The 9933-nt window shown below is 45.8% G+C and overlaps 1 protein-coding gene across 1 annotated transcript in view; it reads left to right on the plus strand.

Moving 5' to 3' along the window:
- The window catches only part of MATN1 (matrilin 1, cartilage matrix protein), a 36071-nt gene that overhangs the window by 11153 nt on the left and 14985 nt on the right, over positions 1 to 9933 (plus strand). The window contains exon 3 of the mRNA XM_019512062.1: positions 5651 to 5873. Coding sequence (XP_019367607.1) covers positions 5651 to 5873 — 223 coding nt within the window. The remainder of the gene's footprint in view (positions 1 to 5650; positions 5874 to 9933) is intronic.

The following is a 9933-nucleotide window of genomic DNA, read 5'->3' on the forward strand; positions in this document are numbered from 1 at the left end:
CATGTGTAACGAGATGGCACTAGTCAGTGCCAGCTAGGCTTTTGAATGTGCGTGAAACAGTGACTTAATCATCACTTGGTGCATCTACATGAGATGCTTTACTGTGCAGTACCATAGTTTACTATGCAGTAAGTGTGTGCATCTACACATGCACATGCTTACTGCACAGTAAACCTCGCTAATCATGAGTAAATTTTGCTACCTACAAATGCAAGTAGTAAATTTACTTGTGATTACTAACTGCACAGCAGCACTCATGTAGACACTTGACTGGGAGAAGATTTGTTCTAGGTCAGTCAGCCACCAGGGGGCAGGAGATTGCTCCCTGCCCCAGGGAGCTACCTGCTGCCAGGGTGGGCTCTGCCACTGGAAATTGCGCATGGGCTATGTCTCTCTGCCCCAGCAGCAGGCAGCTCCAAGGTCCCGCTCCAAAATCATGATCAGGGAGCAGTGGCTGGGAGATCCTTATCTGCCAGGGCCAGGACCTCCCTGCTTCCAGGACAGGGGGACATTGTCAGCAATAGGCAGCCCCCTCCAGGGCAGGGGGCAGTGTCCCAGTCCCCACCAGGAGTCTCCTGGCCCTGTGCTCCCTGCCAGTCCCTAAGCAAGCCTAGAGCTCCTCCTGGTGGCAGCAGGGACCCGTTGCATGGCCCCAGGAAGTTGGAGCAGTTTGCTGCCTTTAGCAGCAAATCTGCTTCAGCTTCCCTGTACATGCAGACACCTGCCCAGGAGCATTTATTTGTGAGTAATTCACTTGTGAGTAAACTGCTCCCGGATCTAATGCACATGTAGATGCACCCAGTATTTCCTCTTACACCCAAGAAAAATCCCATTAAAGACAATAGGACAAAATCCAGTGCTCGGCTTCTGTTTCAGTCTCAAACATTTAAAAGTCCTTTTGACTGATGTAGTAATTGCCTATATAATGATCTTGGATTTGGGCCTGAGTGTTGTATCTAACTAAAAGATTTGTGGCCCCCAAAAGATGAATCCTCTTATAAATTTAGGCTAGTGGTTAGAATACATGTTTTAAACATCAGAACAGTGAAATCCTGGAACAACCTTCCCATTGGTGCAGCAGAAGCTAAATAATCTAACTGGTTTTAAGATGGCACTTAATTGGTGTGTGAAAGGGATTGTATATGCTGTGGTGGTTTAGGATGGCAGCAAGCTGGACTTGTTGAGCCAGGAGGCCCCTGTCCTGTGCTCCTAAACCTTACTGACCATTTTGTCTCAGTTGTTTCCTGTCATGGGTGGTTCCTCCGGTTAGTCAGACACTGCATGAATATGGATTTCTGGTCTCAGTATGCCTTGCATTCCTGCCTGAGTGGCCTTCTCCGTACCATTATTTTCTATACCTCTGTCTTAACTTCCTTTTCTTCACACCTTTCATATTTAGTAAATAATTATGGTGTTGTTGTCCAGTCTCGCACAGAACCCATGCCCAGTTATTCAAGCTACCCTTGTTCCACAGACATCTCATCACTTTTCTCTGTCTTCTCTGGCTCCTCTTCAAATTCATCTCTGTACATTTAAGGATGAGGTAACAGAGCTTGTGTCAAGGTGAGGATGCATTGCTGATTTATGCAATGCTATTATAACATTTTGTATCATTCCTGATTCCTTTTCCTAATACAGCCTGTCATCTTGCATGCTGCCTTGGCTACTGAAGACTGAACAGACATGTTCATTAAGTTGGCCATAAAAATGTACAGATCTTTTTCTAACTAATCAATCCCACATAGTTTAAATGGCACCTGTCCTTGCTTCCATAGCACCCAAGAGATCTGCAGATCCCCATATTTTTTTTTTACTTTCAGATGGAGTAATCTAAAAATGTAATGCTAATTTGCTCTATTAGGGGGTCAGCACAGTTTTGTAGTCCTGAGTACAGAGCATTTTACTTAGCAGAGAACTGGCCATTTAACTAGTCCTTTTATCTTCCTGTGTCTCTCTTAACCAGCTTTTTGATTCACCAGAGGCCTTCCCTTCTCTGTTTCCATGGTTACAGTGTTCACCATGGTGAGTTTACCATGCTGTCAGGGAAGAGAGACTTTTTATACTTTTTAATACCGTATTCACTCTTTGTTCTTTTTCACGTTTTGCTTGTTTGCTTTTGACACCTGTAAGTCGTGTTTCCCCATCTTGTGAGCCAAAACCTGCTGTTGGCAGATAGCCTGCAGGGCTGAAGGGCTAAAACTCTGAACAACAAAGGCAGATGGATTCCCTACTGAAAGAAAAGGATAGTCGTGGTCTTTCCTGGTGGATTGAATGGGCTTCTGTGGCCGTGTCCACACAGATGTGGACGTTTGGTTCCCTACCACTGGTGCACCTTACCATACGCTTTGGTATGCAGCAAGTTACCCCAGGTGGAGTAGGGGAGCCTGGGGCTAGCACTGTGCTGGTCCCAGCAGCCTTACCTGTGGTCCTGGGATCCTCCTGGAGCTGCAGCAGCAGTAATTCTGGGCAGCAGCCGCAGTGCAGCTCTGGGTGGCCCAGCTCCACTTTTGAGTGGCGTGTGCTGCCTGTGCATGTGCTGCTGGTTTTTTTGACCTGTGGATATCCAGAAGTCAAAAAGCCCATGGGGGGAAAAAAAAACAGAGCAGCACATACGCAGGCAGTGCTCCCTTGCAGTGCAGACAACATCTGAATGGACAGTATGTCAGATTACAGACATTTTTGCACCACATACCACACGGCCGCACTTGTCTGGACATGGCCTGTGTGTGTACTAAACTGTAACCAAGACAATAGGAGAGCTGTGTATCTTTCTTTGTGGATCTGGATTGTACTGCAAAGCAGGATGCATGATTTTTGCATGACTTGTGGGAAAGATATAAAAGTGGAATAGAATCTGGGTGCATACATATATATTGTGAAAGGCAATTCCTGTCCTGATAGAGAAAGGGGAGATGGGGAATGAGAGAGAAAGTGACCTGCCCAAGGCCAAAGAGCAGATTAGTGGCAGAGCTGGGGACAGACCATAAGTCTCCTGACTTATGGGGCTAACACTCTGTTCACTAAACCATTGTACATCTATAGTGTAAAACTTCATTCTGAAATTTGACCTGCTTAAACTTAGGCTGAACCACAAAAGCCCCGAACCGGATATGAATTTTGAGTCCCATGCATCGCCGCTGAGTAAGATTTTTGTACAGAGCCATTTTGAATATAGCTTCCATTGGATTCAGACCTGGGTTTGGACATCAGACAGCTCCTGGGATTGGATTTGGGGGTTTGGCTCAAGTTCATGTCTAAATTATGAAGATCAGTGGGCTTAAAGTCAGTTATGTTAAAGAATTAGAATTACTGATTAAGCTGGGAGCTTCACTCCACTTAACTGATTCAAACAGCAAAAGTGCAAGGAGGGCACCCGGCAAGCCTGTACTGGTGACAGATGCTGTTAGAGACATAGTTAACTACTGACAGAAGCCTGTTCACAGGGTAGTGTTTCTTACTAAAGCTATTTGATAGTGTATCTTGTTTCATGACAGGTAGGGTTTGATAAGCTCTAATTGGCAGCAGCCCCTATCCGCACCACTGTACTGTGTGCATGAAAGCAAAGCCATTAGCTCTGGCTTTTGCCAAGTGGCATTTTTCACCTGGAGTTGCTGAATCAATGGCTCTCTCTTCTGGCAAAAAGCGTGGATTGCATGGCTGAGTTCTGAAAGGACGGTGGGAGGGAGACCTCCGTGTCCCTGACCGATGTGTCTATTGATGCTGCAGGTCAATAAAGGGGAAAAGAAAGTTACACTTGTGAATATTTTAAATTCATCGTTATCTTTTTCCTCCCAATGATTAATCTTGCAGCCGACACTGGCAAGTTTTCATTGATTAAGCATTTTCATGCCCTCTTTCCCCGATTCTGACTAGAAGCAGAAGTGTTGAGATGCAGCCTAGAGGCCAGATCCTGTTCCATCCGCGAGGTACCTAACTGGATTTAGGCCACCGAAGTGTTGATCCTTTTCCACCCTGCCTGAAAAAATATTAATACTAAACACTAAACAGTTAACACCACCTCTCTACTTTTTTGTGACTTAGTCTCAAAGCTAAGGTGTTGGCATGCTACCAAAATAGGAGCATTACTTTTTTTTTCAGGGACTTGAGCAGGGGGGAAGAGGATTGCATTTAGGCATGTAATTGGTGGAATAAGACCTGGCTCCTAGGACTTGATCTGCAATATTTGTATCACAGTTGGAAAGAGTAAGTTCCAGAATGCTTATACTCCTCTCATGGTTTGAACCCAATTTTGCAGCCATTAGGAAGTTCAGATAAGCACTTAAATACAAGGGCACTTAGCAGAATGCAGGCTCCATACCTTTCAGATCAGTGCATTGTAAGAGCTACATCCTGGCCCCAACTGAGATTGCTTTGTCTCACCCTAGCAGTATGCAGCAGCCTTAAAGCTACTAAATCTGGACAACTGGAGAGTCTCTGTACAACTCCTCTGTGATTTCAACTGTGTAAACACACAGAATGGAAATGTAGAAGGGCCAGCACACGGTGGTAAATACTACTTCTCAGTTTAGCCTTCGTAGCCTCTTGATGGGTGACTCAACATCCTGCTGTTGCTGCCTTGGCTATTTACTACATTTGTCTTCGGATGCTTCTTTATTTCCTGTATAGCTGAGCACATTTTGTCTGTGATACAGATTGTTGTTTTTGGCAGTTCACCTGCTCCTACTGATTATATTTCACCCTCCTGTATGACATCCCGAGTTGCTTTGGAGTAGATAGCAGTGTCAGAATAAAGCTGCTTTAGGAAAAAGCAGCTGGAACAGATGATTTGTCAAAGAGCAAAGATCCTGGGGTTTTTTCTGAAAATGTCCCCAGTCAAGGAAATAATGAGGACAATTGACAATCTACCCACAGCAGATCTTTCTGAAGCTTTCCAAAGCTGAGAAAGAAGCATGATCCAGAGTGAAATCCTGCCCCATTGGAATCCATTGTCATTTTTTTCTATTTTTTATGGCAGGGCCAGAAATATCTCTCTCCCCCCGGGCGGATTTTCTAGCAGGGCCTGAGATTCAGAAACATTAATTGTCACCAAGTTACTGGGTGACCCTGGGCAAGTTACCTCCCCATTATGTGCCCTGGTTTTCCCATCTATAAAATGGACATAAACACTAACCATGGCCTTTTTTCCAGTGCTCTGAGATCCTCAGGTTACAAAAGTGCCATAGTATAAAAATTCATATGGCAGAGCCAAAACCTTCAGTGATTTATTCAGTCAGAGGACTTCTTAACCTCGTTAAGAGTTTCACTTGAGTAAAGAGCTGAACTTGGCCCAGAATTAATGTTACATGTTAGAACTGCTACTTCCGCCCTAGTTTTCTTAAAGCTGGCACCAACTTTTCGTTCCTTATTTCAAGTACTCAAGATAACACCAGTTTAACTCATTCATCTCTTTTGATGGAGAACAAACCACCTGAGAACCAAAAATAGACTATTCTGCTGTGGTGGTGTGCTGTGGAGAGCAGGGATTCGCTTTTGCCTTTAATTCCAGTGATTTGAAGACACGTAGATATGGACAAGTGAACGAATTACAGTGAGGCAGAAAGGGCCAGAGGCTCATCACGTCAGCTGCTCTGACGAGTGCGAAGAGAGAGTCTGTTACCTGGTTTCTGTGCTCCCCTCCCGTGTTTCGTAGGTGGCAATTGTTGTGACTGATGGGCGCCCCCAAGATGGCGTAAAGGATGTGTCGACTAGAGCAAAAGCTGCGGGCATTGAAATCTTTGCCATCGGGGTGGGCCGAGTGGACATGAATACCCTTCGGCAAATTGCTAGCGAGCCTCTGGATGAACACGTGGATTACGTGGAGAGCTACAGCGTCATTGAGAAGCTGACCCATAAGTTTCAAGAGGCCTTCTGTGGTAAGTCTTGGTCATGATCCCAAGATTTCTGCACTATGGGTTTGGGTAACTGCTGCCATCAGAAAGCTTCTCACACAGCTTGCATACAAGCTTGCGCCTCTCATTCAGTTCCCGTTTTACCAAGACAGGGTTCCTATGGATGGCACCTTGCTGATACAAATGGTGAGTGTTTTTCAAGGGCAGGTGCAGGAAAAGCCAGTCCTGATTAAGCAACACGCACATTTACAGTTAAAAACAAAGGCAGCTGTCATTTAGTGTGTATTTGCAGATGACTTCTTTACCGGCTTGAGCACAGAGTTGTCTTGTTTCAAAAGCTAGGTCAGGCATCCTTCTCAGAAACTGCTGAGTCCTCTGAACTTGAGACAAGGCCACGTAAACCAGACTCCTTCCACCCCTTATGAATTGATCAGTGGGTTCTTGAGAGACCTTCTCTGGCACCGAACTCAGAATCCCCCCAAAAACAACCGGGAGCTGGCAACCGAGTTTGTTCTTGTCCCTGTCCTTGCCAGGCCCTCTCAGAGGTCAAGAGAGGCCTGGGCCACTTCCATTTTTTGAGGCTCCCGGTATATTAAAAAACTATTAATTCATAGTGCACTACAGGCGGTGTGGCCCAGTAATGGGACACAAGTTTAAAGTTGTATGATGAACGTCTTCTTCTTTCAATCCTTTCAGTATAGCTCTGTGTCTGTATGTATAAGCTCATTTGGAGATAACGTCAAAAGTCTAAATTTGAGGCCCACCATGAATGAGAGGCCTGGGCCAAATGGCCCTCCTGGCCCCCTCATGATAGGTCCTGGTCCTCGCCTGACGGCTGGCATTTGAATGAATGCTTTGCAGTGACTCCTAGCAACCAAGTGAAGCTCTACGGAGTCCTCAGGCATTCGGTTCATGTTTTGTGTCCAACTACGGCCTTATTTCCCACAACCTCATTCACCACATTACCACACAGACCTACAGAAGCACTAAAAGGATCAAAGCTGGCTAGCAGGGGACTTCCTCAGGGTGAGCAGACACAGGATGAAAATACTCCTTGGTTAACAGACAGTACCCAAGATACATAGGGCAGAAGATTTCTGCATTGGTTTAGAGCAGAATATTAGCTGGTCTTTCCAACAGCAGCCAGTGCCAACTCTTTCAGAGGAAGGTGCAATAAACCCCACACAGGCTTCCTATAAGGGAAATCTCTTTCTAACCCCTTTTGGTTTAGTTTATAATGTTTCTATTTAAAAAAAAATCCCTTTTAAATCCTATTACCTCTGCTCATACACAGTTGGTCCACTTGATTACCTACAGCATCTACCTGTTGACCTCCTAGGGTAGGGAGAGGGATGGGAGCAAAATGATCTAATAAGACTTCTCAGAGACCTTCTTGGGTGCATCTACACATGCATCATTGTGCCTTTTCTAATGTGCATTCAGTTTAGTACTGCCAATGTAAGGTATTAAATGAATGCACGTTGCACTGTGCTAATGAGCAGTAGCACAATTGCAGTTTTTTAGTGACCTTAATGCGCAGTAGACTATTTTACTGCACATTAGCATAATGTCACTTTTCTATGTGACACTTCAATGCACAATAAAATAGTCTACTGCACATTAAAGCACACGTGGAGACACCCCCCCTGAGAATACAGGCATCCTACTTATAAAGAAATCCACACAGCCACAAATGGCCTCAGACTCTTCCTGTTGCTATAATGGCTCCAGACTTCACTTACGAAAAGGTTCAAGCCCAAATCCCAAATCAAATATGTCCAACTCCCATTAAAATCAGTCGGTAGGAGTTAGACATCTAATTAAGGATCTGGCCCTATGTGCCCGAACCTGGGCTAGGCACAGTCTGACCACAGGACCTCAACCTCGGCTGTGAGTGCACAGCAGAGTGGTTACCAGTGTGATTCTGTATCTTTTCAAGAGTGACAAACAAGGGACTAAACATACATTGGTCTTTCCTAAAAAAATATTCCTTGAATGCATGAGCTAAATGCAGAAGGACAGAAGTAGAAGGGAGATCAGTTGGAGTTGTGTCTGTTCCTGGCTAGCAACAGGGTCAATGACAAATGGGTATGAAACAAGTTAGCTTCTTGGATCTGTCTGGTTTTCCCTCCTATACAAACAAATACACAGATTCAATGAAGGAAGGTAGAGAGATGGGCAGGTTGCCTTGTGACAAAGTCTTTGCAATATAAATTCCTTAAACTTGAAGCTTATCTGGTGAAATTCTGCCAGGCACCTCTATGATGATAATAATACACTGCTCTTCAAAGGTTTTCAGAGCTCACTGAAGTCAATGGAAGTCTTTCCATTGACTTTGCTGGTGGTGGATCAGGACCATAAGGGACTTTTCCTGGCTAAATCCCAAAGCATTTTGTAAGGAATGGTAGGAATCATTATCTCCAGCTTAGAGATGGGGAAACTGATGTCATATTGTCTCTCACAAAAGAGATATTTTCTAGTGGTGGAGCCAACACAAACACCCACTTGAAATGCCCCAAGGACTTGTTATCTGTTATTCAGATTAGGACTCTGTGAACCTGGCTTATCTCTCTGAGTATCTCTCCCTCTTTCATTTTCTTCTCTGTTATCTTCCTTCCTCTTACTATACCACCCACCACAAACAGCTGATACTGTGACCCTGCCCAGGAAAAGAAAGAGAGATGAACAGAAATATACCCTTTTGAAATACATATGGATATTTATTGACAGCAGCAGAGAAACCCTGTCTCTCTAGGGCAGATGCTTAGACACAGGGACGAAAACAACATGAAGGGAAGAGCAAAGCCCCAGAATCTCCAAGCAGCCCCAGCTGCAATAGGTGGCAACAAGTGAAAGCTGCTCCTGGAATAGGCAAACATGTGCCCCTAATGAAATGTATTTCTGTATGAGGCAAGCCAAATCAGGGAAAATGCTATAGATATACCAAGGTATGAAAAAAAGATTTGGTTTAGGAAGCTTGATGTCACGAACATACAACACATGTATACCAATATAAGTTGCTTTTAGAGCAGTGTAAAAAACAAAAACACCAAAACAAAGGAGTGGACAATGACATATTGGTTTGGTACAGACATTACACTTATTGCACAATAATTGTAAGTACTCTACAGCAATAACCAAACAGATGTTCATGGCACATGAAACACTTAAAAATGTGGATCCTGCTCTAAGTTAACCCTGGATGGATGTGATATCAGATTAAAGTGTTTTAGGTTTTAGGGGGAGCTTTACGTAACACCTATACCAGGTTGCATTCTGGTGGTATCCCAGGGGCCCCTTGCAGGGCAGTGTGCTAGTCTTGGCCAGTGCTTTTCTGCTCTGGGCAAGCACTGGCCCAGCCCTGCCCCTGTGCTGTCCCAGAGAAGAGACAGAAAAGGCTCGGTCTCCTCCCTGAGTGGCGAGGCTGGTGTGGGGAGCGGGTAGTGGAAATGGAGCCTCCCTGCTGTCCATGCCACCCCCAGTTTGCTGGCTTGGATCGGGGGGGGGGCAGATCTGCAAGGCAGGGGGGCTTTTTTCCTCCACCCACCTGCCACTAGTTCCCTGCACAGTGAAAAGCTGCATGTGGCTCCAAGCTACAGCTGTCAGGAGATTGGAACAGAGTTCCCCACCACCCGTCACACAGGCCCAGCCTGCCTCCCCCTCAAGATGCAAGCCAGCAAACTCAGGGGTGTTGCACAGTCAGCCAGCCCTGATTGGCCAGTGTGGCCCTGCCCCCGCACCAACTAGGTGTTGTCAGTTCTGGTGATTGGGGGATGAGTGCAGGGAACAGAGCCCCCTTGACATGTGGGTTCCTCCCAGGTTTCTGGCTTAGGTCTTGGGGGGGCTGGGTCAGACCCATATAGCAGGGGGCTCCATTCCCCCCACACCAGGTCCCCAGCCTCCTGATGGTTGCAGCTCAGAGCTGTGCACTGCTTTTCACTGTGCCAAGAACTGGGGATGGGGGGGAACAGAGCCCCCTGCTACATGGGTCTGACCCAGCCCCCCCAAGACCTGAGTCAACAACCCACATGGCAAGGGGTCTCTGTTCCCTGCTCCCATCCCCCAACAGCCGGGGGGGGGGGGG

Source organism: Gavialis gangeticus, unplaced genomic scaffold (assembly GCF_001723915.1).
Source record: "Gavialis gangeticus isolate Ggan-Ray unplaced genomic scaffold, GavGan_comp1, whole genome shotgun sequence".
Classification (NCBI taxonomy): domain Eukaryota; kingdom Metazoa; phylum Chordata; order Crocodylia; family Gavialidae; genus Gavialis; species Gavialis gangeticus.